The sequence below is a fragment of the Pelecanus crispus genome, chromosome 5 (assembly GCF_030463565.1).
Source record: "Pelecanus crispus isolate bPelCri1 chromosome 5, bPelCri1.pri, whole genome shotgun sequence".
Lineage (NCBI taxonomy): Eukaryota > Metazoa > Chordata > Aves > Pelecaniformes > Pelecanidae > Pelecanus > Pelecanus crispus.
Genome location: NC_134647.1, coordinates 538,791 through 553,955, shown reverse-complemented (window position 1 = coordinate 553,955; position 15,165 = coordinate 538,791). Strand labels below are relative to the sequence as shown.

The following is a 15,165-nucleotide window of genomic DNA, read 5'->3' as shown; positions in this document are numbered from 1 at the left end:
TACATTTTCAACAGAGTGTATGTAAAGCTTTAATTTCTCTTTAAATATGCTGAAGTTTGTTCTTAAGATTCAGCCGAAGAGAAATACAGTAGACTTACACATATCTGTATCAAAGTAACAGTGCTAGTTAAATGCAGTAATCCCATTCCCCCCCCGAATTAACTGTCTAGTTTCATCCAGCTTTTCTGAAATGCTTTCTGTTGTTACATTTGTTTTCAGGGAATATCTTGCTATAAGTGTATTGTTAGCATATTTAAATAGTGTGAAATAATATTTTACATACAATGACAATAACTGTAGCAAAGCATTTTGTTAATATTTCAGCTTTAACTAGTATTCTGATTTTTTTTTTAATTATTATTCCTTAGCAAACTTTTTAACTCTAAACGTGTTTGGGCACTCATTCATCTCAAACATATTAAATGAGTGGTAGCTTTTGATTCTGAAAACCTTGATAACAATGTGTTCTCTTATAAAACGTTTATACCTGCATTTTGGGTTACAGCATAACTTCTTGCCTTAAATACTGTTTGTTTCTATATTCTTTCAGCAATAAACTTGGGTGTCATTCTGAAATGTTTCCTTCTGTGGCCACAATAATTTCTGCAAGTTAAATGGGAAGTTTTTCCTACAAAAACTTAAACGGGAGGCGATTATTTAAAAATAAATTTTTAAAAATCCAGTGTACCAGCTAAGACAGCTGGTTTTTATCCATCAAACTACTCGACCCAAGTTGTCATTTGACAGCATTATTACTAACATGAGAACTTTTGTTTAAGAAATTTTGAAATATTCAAAAATATTCCTTGGACAAGATGACTATTATATACTCTTCGTGCTTGCCTATCTTCCCTCTAGATCCACATATTTCTCCAGCTGTTGCTCAGATTTTGTTTTGAAGGCTAAAAAAGTTAAATTCCTATGGAAGAATAAGTAAAAAGCCTCAGTTATTTTATGCCTCCAGCCACCTTTCATTCAGTCTTGAATGTTCACTTTCAGTGAATTTGCCCGAGTAATACAAAGGAAAAGGGTTTTCTGCATCCCAGGTCCAGAGAATTTCACATACAAAGAACACCAGTGTTAGCTTATCCCACAAATAATATTGTATAGTTTTTGAAATAATGTACAATTACCAGTATCTACACAGTAAGTTAGATCTTAGACTTCTATCAAACACTATCACTTACCAAGATGGAAAACATAATTTATAGCATCATGGAGTCATTTCTTCTTTTGGTTGTTTCCTTATGGCTAAATGATGTTTATTTGTGTAAAAGATGATGATAAAAGTTTAGGGGGAGAAAATACTAGCACATAAGTTGGTTTGTAGTATACTTTGGTATGAGTACATTTGTGAATCTAGACGAAATCTTCAAGCTCTTGTTTTCTGGGCCATAAATTTTCCATAGTTATTAATAAAATATTTTACACATTTAAAATTAAAGCCTAATTACGTTCATAGTTCTTACAGACACCTCTATATTCTGACCGCTGTTTTTGTTTTTCTAAATTTCCTTGTCCCAGCTGAGTATGGTCCTGCATAGATGAGAACGCTATGCTACATTACTTTTTTACTGAGGGCCACGGGATTAAAGCTTGGTTTGGACAGTATGTTCAGGGATGTGTGTGTCCTTGGTTAATTTTTGATTTATTCTTTAATGTGGGTATTCCTTTTAAGAGATGTGTGAGAAGCTGGGGGGGGGGGGGGAAATCTGTATTTGAATTACATGCTTTCATTCCTTCATAACCAGTTGCTTCCAGTGTAGTTAGAAGAGTTGTTGAAGGAATCAAGGTAAAACAACCTCTTAGAGCAGTATCACAGCAGACACAAATATAGCAGCAAAATTTATAGCCATAAAAAGGTACATGTGTTTCCCCAAACTAGGTGATATAAATGTTTTACTAAGGCTGCCAAGAAATTAAATAAACACAAAGAGGGCATGGAGACAGGGCTTGGAAACTGAACGCTGTGTTGAGAGATTGGTCACGGACAACTAACAGCCTGCTCCCAGAGACAGAGAAGTTAAGCATTTAGAGAGCAGGATGTTGTTTCTCCTAGTCAGATATAAGAATTGTCTGATGGAGTCTTACATTAAAAAAAAAAATCAAAACCAAAACAATGACAAAAACTAAAAAAGCAAGCAAAACTAAACCATAAGATGCATACGCCTTTTTATTTTTATCCTTTATTCATGTTTTCTGTCCCTGAGGAAACCAACAGTGCTTTGTTTCAAAGATAGTGCTTTAATGTCCTTTAACGTGGTTAAGAAGTTTGGGAGCATTTCATTTCAGAGGTCCAAGTGAAGGTTTTGTTGACCTCAGTGGTCATGGCAATGCCTCTGGTTCACCCGCTTCTAAACTGGATTCCTGCAAGCCGGCATTGGCCCGGAGGTGGTGCTGCTTTGCAAAACAGATGCTGCCATGAAGTCAGAGGTGCTTTTGTGGCAGCATACGCCTGTCTCGGTGGTTGCAGCTGGGGCCTCAAGCTGTTCTGGGTGTCAGTCAAGTGCTCCCTCTGAGCCAGCTCATCCCCCAGCTGCACGAGTGCTGCTGGCCCAAGGGAAGTGGTAACAGCTGGCGAGGGAATGGGGAGATGCGACGTCGGTGCCCTAAACCAGCTTAAACCTCTGTGCAGCTAGTGCATGTCTTCTCAGCTGGTCTTCATGGCCGTGAGCCCATCACTAGCACAGCATGGCGCGCTGGCCGTGCGGATGTACACCTGGATAAATCCAGCTGGAGGCAGGCACCGGCGATCAGACTGTCACCTACGTGAGCGTGCCCGAGGACTCTCATTTCGGAAGCACGGTTCATTCTGTCACTGCTAGTCCTTAAGAAAGGTGTGTACTGCTCTGTACACATGAAGAAAGCAAAACAAACAGAAGGCACTTGTAGCTTAGGTTTGTCAGTCTGTTGCCCGCCTGTATTACAGCTATAGTGTAAGTGCAGGCAATCATAGGAGTAGTTGACTGTTCTGCTCTCTGAAGGGGAGGGTGAAGGACGAGCACAAGAGAGATCTGCAGATCCTAAGCAATTGTGGTGTAATGGGTGGAGAAGGAAGCACTAATCAGCTGCAGCCCTGGATTCCAATATGGCTTATTTTTGTGTACCTGTAGGTTACTTACCTGTTAAAATTATTTCTTCTCATAATTATTTTTATAAATGGGTATTGTGCTCAGCACTTCTAAGATCTTTCATGGCATCCCGTACGCTTTCAAACCTCTTAAGAGCCTGAAATGATACATGATTAGTGTTACATGTAAGTATTAAAGATTTTTACCCATGTTATACACGACAAGATGGGATTTGATAGACTGGGAAAAACAATGTGAGGTTTCGGATGTATCTTCTTACTTTCGTTTCATGCCATAACATGCACAGGTTTCTGTGAAGAAGCCACTGGGCTGCTCAGCCTCCCGTACAAACAGATGCAGCCTTGCAGCTAACTTTCCACCTGTAGTGTTACTGATTCAGTTCTGGGCTGCCAGGTGTGCTGGCGTGTGTGCTGATGCAGGCAGACAGCAGTATGTATCAAGGGTCGGTAGTCAGACTCACTTTGTAAAATGCATTGCCTAACCTCTCAGGTGGGAGTTGGCTGTATGACTCTCACAGTCGACTAATTATTTTCCTGAGTTATCTATTGTGTATAACTCCTGAAAACTGAGTGGTGTTGGGAACCAAAAGGCTCATACTTACTAATTCAATTGTAAAATACTGCACTCATAATAGCAGCTTGTCACAAGCACTTTAACAAAAGTACGTAAATGGCACGCTGGCCTTCATCAGAATGCAAGCCCTTTTGGCAGTACAGTAAATAATCAAAAAAATTTTAACACTCCAAGTACTGAACGGGCAGTTTGAGTAATGATGTGCCTACCTGAAGTCTTCTGAGTTTTGTAAAATTAAATGTATTTCATTGCTACTAGGATGGTTTATTTTCTCTGCTTTACGTAGCAGATAATCTTCTTTTCCCAGTGCCAGCTGAAATACAACGTGCACTTTCTGTAGTAGCAGAAAATATTCCAGAGTGGTTCCGTAAAATACTGCACTCTGTGATTGAACACTGTAAAGTTTCTGTGAGATGACCATGTATTGCATTTCACGGTCACGCATTTTTTTTTCTCATAAAATGGGAGAATGCGTATAAAGAGTGTAAACCGAGCAAGTAGTTTTCCTTGAAAACCAGCACCCCATCGTGTTAAGCTGTTAACTTGTGTTCCACTTGAGGAGCAGTAACATGCAAGACACTGCCAAACTGTGTGCCGCCCCCGTGCTCGGGGCATTCCGCGGCATGCAGCAGCAAGTTTGTCCTGACAAGACTGTTCGCAGTGGGCTGATCTGGGTGTAATTATCCTTACAGGAAACTAGTTTCATTTTGTTCGTATGACGTATCGAATATTTCAGCGACTCCAAAGGGTATATTTGAAATTGTTTGCATATATTGCAATATATGATGTCACCAAACTTTTATGGCAAATTATAAACTCCATAAAAATTACCTTTAGAATTGGTATGTGCTTGGGGGGGGGAGGGGAGGGGGGAAGAGGAAAGGAATCACAGTAATTTAAACTATTTATTTATTTATTTACACCAATGTTACACTTACTGAAATTTGAAAACAAATCAATTAAAGGGCTACATTAAATTTAAAAGTAAGTAAAAAAAGATGTACTTAATTTTCTTTGCAGAACTTCAGCGTACAATAAAAGCAGGGCTAAAATGTATTCAACAAAATATAGCTAAGTAATGAATAATCTTAAATCTAGATTGCCTAGTTGATCATTACAGAGCTGTTGGAAGAATATTTTGGGCACAGATATTAATAGTCCATTTATCCTAGCAATTTAGAAGAAATGATGATGAATTCCGGCATTAGTAGCTAGCTGGGGACTGCTTGCCATGTTAGATAAAATACCTGGTCATCAGGTCACCTGACAGTTGCTGATGCTAAACATTTGGAGGAAGTACCCATCTCTGTCGCAGAGTGAAGGAATCTCCTTTTGTTAGAAATTGGTCCGTGCTATGACTGTTTTAGGCGTTACAGTTCTTCCTGTCTTATAAACAAACCTTCTTTAATCTAGCTGTAGAGTTTCTATTCTCTATATTACAAATAATTACATATAAAGATTTGGGGTTTATTTTATTACGGTTTAGACTGTAATGATACCTTGTGACCTTAAATTTCAGAACTTGAGAATGGACTGTGTTAGGTTTGTTCTCCCGTTTTTAAAAAACCAGCCTCATTGAGTGTCTCTTCCTCTGTCTTTACTATTCGATTGAACTTTGAAATGCCCTTTAGAATTATCTTAGGAAATGAACTTATTTTTTCTTATATTTCATTTCTGCTAATTCCCTAGTGGGGGGGAGGGGGGGGAAGAAAGGGGAAAAAAAAAGAAGAAACAAGAACAGAACCATTGGTCTATAATGTCAGCAAATTTTCAGGATTTTTTCACAGCCTGGTTCAGATTTGCTTTTTTGACTGTACCTCCATGTTAGACAGAAGTTTCCACTGATGTGTTTCCTTCTGGTTTGTTCCATTTCTTACTTGCTTAGTTCAGGTCTTCAGGCAGTCCTGGGAATGTAAATACAGTAAGAATCACGCTTATAGGTAGTTTCATTAGTGGTTGAGGTGGGCATACAACATTTGATGTGCATGCAATATGTGTTGCTTATTTTCTAGGTTGTAGTTTTACCAAATTACTTCAGGAAGCATAGGGTCCCCTACTCTATAACTTTTAGGACCTAGAGAGTCGCTATATTTCCAGTCAGTCTATCATTTAATAAGGCTAATTAAGATTTTTAGCGTAGTGATCAAAAGCACTTACCTCGAGATACAGAAGACTTCATTCCAAGTCTGTGATGCTGAATGCGATGTGTTTCCTTTGGCACTTCAGCTGTGGCACTCAGGCAGCATCAACTGTTCATTTAAAATTACAGGGTGTGCTGTCATGTGTCTTGACTCCACAGAAATTCTGAAATGCTTATTTTTTGCATGTCTACATGGAAAACGAGTGAAACTTGCAAAGTTTCTTGTTATAGCTCCACTGTTCATATTTTTTGTTTCTGTTTGCCCAGACTGTAAGCCTTTCTGAAATTCCGTCAAAGCTTTTGAATGCCAGTAGCATTGAGGAATTTTGGGATTTTTAATGTAATTTCCCAATGTTCAAGTAGGAAAAAAAATTGTAGCTTACTGATGAGTTGCTCTGGTAATAAATTGAAGAGTAATGATTTAATATTGACTTCAGCTTCATATATAAATGCTTATCTTACCCAACAGTAGACTCGGCTACTAAATAGGATTCCTATTTTTACCATGAATGCATATCTACCGCGCGCTACGGATTGAGATGCGGTAAGTGACTGCATGTCAGCTGAATTACGGTAACTGCTCGTATGAGCGCTCCTGCAAGATGACCTAGAGTCTGGTGGACGATCGTGACGGTACGTGTTAACGTGTCACCCTCTGAGAGTGCCGCAGGTGCTGGGAGGGCAGTGCGTGTCATGGCCGTACTGTGCCTGCATCAGTTAGCTGCGAGAATACTTGAAGGACAGTTAATCCTTTCTGAAGATAGTCAGACGTGCCAGAGACCTGCAGTTCGACTTGCTGTTTTGCGGTACCAGGAGGACGCTGGCGACGGGAGGATGCTGTCCCGCTGTCGCGGCGCCAGCCGCCTGCGCTGTCAGACGGCACGGGACTGCAGGGTGGCCCGTGTTTCCCGTGCCCGGCTGTTCTGCGCGGCTGCCTGCTGCGGGGGCTTGGGAGTCTCAGTCGCTTCCCAGCATTGGCTTTCAAAGTGAAGTAGGATCCTTCGGTGTGAGCGACCACGTTTGGGTGCAGTATTCCAGGTACAGCTTTCAAAGTTCGTACCCACAACATTAGTGCTTGCCTGTGTCAGCTGAAAACATCTAGAGAGCCATCGGACCGCTTGCTCTTGGTGGCGGAGCTGCTTCATTTTTGTATGTGGGACATAAGATGGCTCTAGCAGAGTGGGCACAGGAATTAGGTGTATTAGCGAAATCAAGAAGATAGCTATTAGAAAAGTTGAAGACTGAAAATTACCTCAGTTAAAATATTTGTGAAAGCTTCTGCTGACCTTTGTCAACAAGAAAAGCAAAAATATGAAATCTCTTTATACTGGTTTTGATTGTTGCCAGTTGCTTGTAATGTGCATTACAAGTTTATGGAGTTTAATATATGCTTTTTTATCAAAATCCCCCTATACCAAGAATTTACAGTTCAATAAAGCTTTCAGACTTCATACTACATATAATTGTAAACATGTTCTTGATGTAGATATTTAAAATGGAAGATAAAGGACCGGTAAAACAATACATTCAGTCTTAACAGGCACTTAAGTTTTGGCTGGCAGCTCCGCCTAAGGAGCAGACACGAATCCCTGTGAATAAAGCATTTGCTAGAGTGCCTGACAGAACAGATGTATTCCAGTGATGAAAGCTTAGCCAAGCAGTAAACTAAAATACTAAAGAAATGTGTGAAGTACATAGATTTTCAACAGAATCATATATTTAGCTTTTTACAGCTTTTCACCATTTTAGAAATATTTAATAAATAATACTTATTTTTTCAGCTGTTGCCTTTTTGGGATGACAACAGTGGTATATTCAAGCAGTTAAGATAGGCAGTGGAAATCACTGCTTTTCTCTCAAGCAGTACTGTTTAAATCAGAAATACATTTCATCTTACGGAATGCTTGCTAAGATAATAGGCTTAAACTGTTCCATGTCATACAGTACCTGCAGAGGATGTATGTAGCACCGAGAATGTAAGTTAACTGCCCAGTCTAGACACTGAAGATCATAGCTGTGTTTACATTATTTTTAAAAAATAGCATACTGCTTAAGACATCTTAACAGAAATTCGAAATCTGCAATTTTGTTAAATTGCGGTATTGTTGCTGTAGCCTTGCTGTCCCATACAGAGCTGGTGCCAGAGGCCTGGCCCTGGCCTCGACCGGCCGGTTCTGCCTTGGAAGTGCGGCCAAGCGCTTGAGCTGGCGTGGCGTGCCACTGGGACTGATGGTGGCCTCCTTCTCTGACTGGGAAATCCAAAGCTGGAAAGTCTTTATCTGAGATCTATTGCTTGAAGAATGTGAAATGGTACTGGTGATACTTAGGACATTTTGTCTCTAAATGACTTCATACGAAACCTTTTCCATTTATCAGATTATCATTTTTTTCCAGATTGGCAGCTGGTTCAATTTTGTGTCTAAGACATCAGATTTGAACTAAAGCTGGAGGATGGCAAAGAAAAGGTGTGAAATTAAGAAAGGGGGGGAGGGGGGGAGGCAAAACAAAAAAAACCCCAAACAACAACAAAAAAACCACAAATGAACAAACAAAAAAGTCCAGATATTTAGGAAATACAAGTGAGGGGAAAAAAAATGCAGAGAGTAAAAAAAAAAAGTTAATAGATTGATTTCAGCAGAGTTTGTATGCATGCTCCATCTTCCGTTACCAAATATTTGCGTTACTGGCTAAAAAATTACTGTTTCAGGGTATGTATTTTATATGCACTTAGTATAGAGTTATGTTTTTATTTCACTTATTCCTTGTGCTCTTGTGAAGCAGATACAGAAGGAAAGAGAAAATTCTTTTCATGTACATGACCCTACATCTGATATTTTATCTATGTTTTCCTTCTATGGTATTTAAAAATAGCTGCTATACTGTAATATTTATCTCTTAACTTCTTTAATTGAATATTCATCATACCAAACTGTTCTGAAAGAGAAATATAATTTCTGCATGTCTACCTGACTAACCTAACTCTTTTTCAAGGATAATAGTGGGCAGAAATTAAGTCTTTTCAGAAGTGCAGTGCAGCACATATGTGCCTCTTTAGATAATTATATGTTAATATTAGGAGGAGAGAGCATAATGGTAGTTAGTGGCAGCTGCTTCTCATTGGTAGTGCAGTATTTGACCACACTGTGTTTTAAACAGTGGAATAAAATGCGTTAGACTTGCTCACCAAAGCTGAAAGATTTGGTAACTTCAAAACATTTCATTTCTTAACCAGTTTAACTGTTCATAAGCAGCTTTCTACTTATGACCCATAGTCCGAGCAATCTTTGTCGTTCATAAGTCCCGTACATGTAAAGAAAGTTCAGTTAGCCAGGTGTGTTGGGTCGAGATAAGTTTGGGGGGTTTTATAATCTTGAGTTTCCAGAAAGTCTGAGGAATAAAGTAAAAGGTGAAGAGTGTAAAACCTGATGTTCAGGTAGCATGAGAATTCTGGGGCCAGTGTTCACAGTATCTGTCAAACAGTCTTTATATTTCTTCATTTCAGTGGAGCAAAGTATTAATGAGTAGGCTAACAGTAATTGATTAAATAATCCATTATATCCAGGTTTGCTCAGTGAAGAGTGGATAATATACTCTGTAAAGAGTTCATGTAGATGAACTAACATTCAGAACTCAGCTTTCAATAATTAAAATTCATTCAGTTTTATACAAATTCTTTTGAATTCAATACCAGTTTTGGTACAAATTTCCTCATGAATTTTTAACAATAGAAATATTTGTAAAGGTTTCATCAAAATAGTTACAAGGTTCAGTTTGCAAGCATAAAAACAGTAAAGTTGCACAGAATTGACTTTGGCATGTAGTTACAATCCCCAAAATATGCCAAAGAAACATTCTGGAGTTAATGCACTAATTAGATGCGGTGGTAGTGTACTAGAAATGAGAAATATTTTTAACTTTTTATTTAAATTGAATGACCTTTAGCCCAAGGCTGTGCAAAAATTGAGGTTTGGTGGTCTTGGCGCTGCTTGCTGCTCTGGAGTAGCCAGGTGATGGTAGCACGGTTCCTTTGCTGCAGAGTTCCACGTGTCTCTAGATACTTTTGGGTTTTCACAGAGCTGTCTAGCTTGTGCATTACATTCACTTAATCTGTTCTTCTGCAGAGAAAGTTTTCATAGCTTAAGAAGTAACCATCTGTAGCCATTTATTATCTCCTGTTAGCTGGAGGCTATTGACCTTTCCTGAAACGCCTTAGCAGGTTCTGTCATGCAAAATCTGGGTTTGCTTAAATCCCAGTTTAAACTATACCACTAAAGGTAGCTTAAACTAATCCACCTGACTGCACTCAGGTGGGATGACAGAACGCACATGGTCACAGTAGCGAGTATTGGGGAAGGTAGCTGCTGGTTGTTGTAGGGTAAGTTCTTAAACCATCCTAGTTAAACCCCCAGGATGACGTTCAATTGAACTAGCTGCTTACCCTGTTTTGGCATTTAGTTTCATTTTTAGTGTTTCTGGCATTGGACTTGTGTCCCAGTACTGGCTAAGTGATTTCATCTTTGTCTAAACTTAAGATATTTGTGCTTCTGGGCTTGGACAAGATAGTCCTTCAGGAAAGAGAGAATACCTGTGAAAGTTGAGGCATGCATCTGAATTTGATGGAGTCTCTGAGCACCCTTCTTTCCACAAGCATCTCAGAAATACAGCAGAACACAAACTCTGAAGGCAGGTGAGCCTGCAAGGTCTCGGTCTGGAGTTCAGGTTTTCTCCTGTAGTTCTGTACACCAAGTTTCAGTCTATTTAACTGGTCCACTTTATGCACATTCTAAAGAAAAAAAAAATAGTGTAGCACCCCAAAAGACGCTAAAATTGTAGACTGAGGGAAAGAATAGCCAATACATAGTAAAAATTCTGTTACTGCCTAGATATGAAGTTGGCTTTCAGACACTTGAAGCCTGCTTTAGAATTCGCCTTTTTCTTTAAATTTCATTGTAATTGTAGTTTAGTTTGTACTAGTATGGAAGTTTAGCACTCTTTTATACACAAATACTGTGTTTCCAAAAAAGGCTCATAAATGATTGTTTTTATTTTAGAAAATAAGTATCTAGTATTATTCATATTGCTGTGCTAAAGTTTTTTGTAATTGGTAGCTGTGGTAGAAAGAAGTAAAATAAATAACACTAATTTAGAAATAGATACGTCTCGTCCAAAATCACAGTTTCATGCTGATATTTAGACATCATAAAATCTGATGGACTTGCCTATTTCTCCTGTAAATAGCTTTTTGTTTGGAAAATAGCAGCTTATAATCATTGCAAAAATTATTTAATATTCAAAGTTTGATAGCTCATATGTAAAGTGAGGAAATACACTACATATTTTTCTGGGAAGATGTATCTAATTTTAATAATACATGGATGAATTTTGCATTTGTCTGCAAAAGTAGTCGTGCATCAATACTATTATCAACACATGAAAGAACATTGCTTTGTAGAAGAAACAAAATGCTTAAAATAGTTGGATATAAAGCAGTTGGAAAAGTACAAGAGAAGTAGGGGTTTACACGGATATTAAACACCTGCTTGATCTTGTGAAATAGCTGTTTCTTAAGGCATCTCTTTAACCTGGCAATGTTAAATCTGTTCCCTGTTTGCACTTAGCGGTGTACGTGTTTTGGTATGTCAAATGGTTTGACTTCTCATCATAGCCAAAGATCAGAATTCTCTCTGGATAACTGGAAAATGTAGTAACAGTAAAAATTGTAGATCTGTTTCTGTTCCTTTTTTTTTTTTTTTTCCCAAACCGCTTTACATGTAGAAGCAAAATGCTCTAGCATTGTGATTCCTAAACTTCCTTTGCTAGACCCTACCATGAGCAGCGAATGCTCCTGTCTTTGAAGTGGTTTGTCTACTGTTAATCGCTTACAACAAGCATTCGGTCGTGTGTATGCTATTTTATCTACGTCATTACACCTTAAAAAGGAAGTGCGTATCGTAAGTCATGCTCTTACCTGTCCCGTTGCAGATAGGTTACGCTGCTTGATAGTTTGCCATGCAGTAAGTTACAGGGCATTCCCGCTGCATAACACAAAACTAAAATCAATAACCTACGGTTTAGTTGTGAAGTGTGAAGTGCTGCAGAGTGTTACTTACATGGGCCATTGAAACTTCATCTGCTGGGGGGCTTTGTACAATTTTGTATGCTTTGGTTAAAAAAATAGAAAATAAATCCAAACTAGCCACATGGTTCGGTTTTGTGATAATTTTTTTTCTTTCTGCAGCTCTACTGAGAAATCATTTCCTTGGAGATCATCAGGTATTATCTTTTACATGTACATTTTGCTTTAAGCCCAAAAAACCTTTATTTTCTTGGCATTCATTGCTTGCTTTGAAGTGAACTGAACATTAGCAGCAATACTATGTATCTTTTTCAAGTATCTTTTCTAAAGTATAACATTACTATCCTCTTTCTCACACATGAAGTCTTGTGTGTTCCTGTGTTATTGTTAAGGCTTGTTTTGGCTTAGAGGTGGTTGCGGGTACTTTTCTTGCACCTTTTTGCGCCTTTGCGTTTTTGTGTGAGACACAACGGTAACAAAAGTCTTGTGTATTGGGTCTCCTCTGCAATTAATTCAAAAGTACTTTTGAGTCTTCCTCTTGGCAGGTAAGGATCATGAAAAAATACTGTATGTTTTAAGCTTGAAACCTGATTTAATTTTACAGATATTCTTACTTAGCTGAGAAAATCTCCAGTAAACAAAGGTTTTTCTGAGAGTGCTTTTTCTATTTTTCTATCTCAGGATAGCTTGAACTTTCTTTCCAAATCAAGAAACATTTGTCTTGTAGTACTTCTGCGTTCACACTTGAGTATATTAGGTGGAATGGATAGGACTGTATCTTAAAAGTGACATTCAGGTGTCAGTTGTAATACTCCAATCTGTCCTTCACAAATCAGAGCATTTAACTAGTCAGGGTTTTTGCATCAGTTAAGATACTTAATAATGAAGAAGGAATCTTCTGAACAGTGGTTGTCTCTAAAAAGCGTATGTGCAGAAGTCAACATGTCAAAACCACACCGCAGGACCAGAAATGGGACCTTGACTCCCTGCAAATTGCTTTTTGCACTGGATCATGTTTCTCTAATTCAGTCGTGTACTCTTGACAGAATGTCATCTTAAGTGAAACTGGTCTAATGTAATCAAAATGCAATGAGCATTTTAGGAAACTTGGTAAAAGTTTTATTAACCAAGTTCTGTGTAGTGTAATATATCTCTGTATCAGGATGCATGCAGTTTTAAGAGCTATCCAGTTTCTGCTGTACAAAGCATAACACATCGTAGTTATCTGCTTTTTCACTCAAGTGTATTCATAATTATGATAATTCTGACTATTTTAGGTAAATAAGTCTCTCAAACTATCTACTTTCCCTTCCTCTTCCTGTTTTTGCTTTATTTAGAGACTGAGCTCTCAAACTTGTGTATAATTGTATTTCCGTGGTTTCAGTTGCCATCCCGGTGTCGCCTCAGCTGAGGTGCGGTACACATTAGCTTTCTTCCTTTCTTGTAAATCTAATGTTCTCAACAGCCTGCTTGTCTTGGCATTTAAATTTTGCTAGTCATGGTGGTGCTTTTCAGGTATTCGTTTAGGAATGTTTTTAAACGGAAGTCAAATCTGTTTTTTTCAAGTAATTGTGAAATTGGTTTTACTTATTCTTCCAGTGTGAAAATTATTTTTGTGGGTTGGTTTTTTTGTTTAGTTTTTTCTTTTTTTTTTTTAAATCACATTATTTCCCCTGGTTCTATAATGTTCCAGTGACAGTTCGCAACTGGTAAAGATACCTTCTGACAGATCTTGGTCATTGTTTTGCTGATTTATCTCATCCAGTTGCATTCCATTTCTGTATTTCCTCCTCAGTTTTTCCTATAACTTATTCTTTGTCTGTTGTTTGTTTTTCTCCTTGACTTTGTTAGTTACTCTCTTTTTCGTCTATCCAGCTCATTTTTTCCTTTAATTCTCTCCTCTTTAGAGATAATTGTTTCTTTAGAAATCTCCTGTGCACATCCCTGCTAAAAAGTCACTTAACATACGGCAAAAAATCATATTTCTGTTTAAATACTGTATGCATTAATATAAATCTAGATGTGTATTTCTCACATCTCTATGTATGTAAAGTAAGGCTCTTCTGGAGTAATTGCTCAGAAGCTGCCATGTTTGAAAAAAAATACATTTTTTGCTTAGAATTTGCTGATATACGTTTCATTTAATGTTTACATTTATGTTGTGATTGTAGGTTTTACTTACAGATTCACTCTTGAGCTTTGTTTTGAAGGAGTGTCGCTAGATGATGCTTTACCAACTGCAATCTGAAAAATACTGAAGTTAAAGATGGATGAAAACACTCCCTTAAATCACCTTCTTTCCTGACTGCAGATAGTAGTTTACATCAAAAAATAACAGTAGATGATGTGATAAGATGTGACCATAGCTGTAATTGCTTTATGCATCAGTAGAATTACACAGAATTTTTAACAGAAATATAAAATGATGTTGTTTTGCAGATGCTTATAAATAGAATATTAGATCAGCAGCCATTTATAAAAAGGCTATTATTTTATTCAGGGCACTCTCCTCATGATTTATAGTAGCAGAGAGAGAGAAAGACAACAATTCATTTTATTGTGCATTCTTGCCTTTGTTAGAGAGCCTAAACAATCTTTATTTTTTTAGCATTGTGAAAGCATTTGCTTAGTGGCAAATGTGTGATGGAAGCGAGGTTTTGGTTCAGACCTCTGTCTTAGGAACATCTGTACGGCACTGCACAATTGAACTTTATTCTTCCTATGTGTTTCTCCCAAAATTGATTGTCACTTTGACATGATTTAGTGTCATGTAATATCAAGTAACTAAAATAGCAGGGCCTTGTATTATTTAAACAAAAAGGATTGATGATTAAAATATTGAAGTTGAATATAACTGTAATTTAAATGTCCCAGTCCCCGCAAGTATTATATTCTGAAGAATATGTAATACCCACTGATGTGTGTTATGATTTGTTCATGTAACAGGAGCTGCGGAAGTGAGTTATTTCAGTGTTGGTTCTCTGTATCGTTTCTAGGCATACTGATGACTAAATTAATGGAAGTGTAGTATAACTTCTTATTAAATCTGAATTAAATTTGGTCACATCACTCCTATTACAGTAAATTAATTAGCATCAAATTTTACTGGACGGTTTTGACCTAAGTATGTACTACCGATAAATAACTGTGCTGACTGCCTGTAATTTCTAAGATGTATTGATATTTAAATATTTTTTTTTAATCTGGTATTTGAATAGTGTTCAAACATTCCTCATAAAAGCAATTAATGAGTAACATTTTTCATATGAATGTTCCATAATGGC

General features: G+C 37.6%; 1 protein-coding gene across 7 annotated transcripts in view; it reads left to right on the top strand.

Moving 5' to 3' along the window:
- PKP4 (plakophilin 4) overlaps positions 1 to 15,165 on the top strand; it is a 77,718-nt gene that overhangs the window by 14,713 nt on the left and 47,840 nt on the right. For all 7 annotated transcript variants that reach the window (XM_075711694.1, XM_075711692.1, XM_009482108.2 and 4 more), the window contains one exon: positions 12,044 to 12,078. In XM_075711694.1, the coding sequence (XP_075567809.1) occupies positions 12,044 to 12,078 (35 nt within the window). The remainder of the gene's footprint in view (positions 1 to 12,043; positions 12,079 to 15,165) is intronic.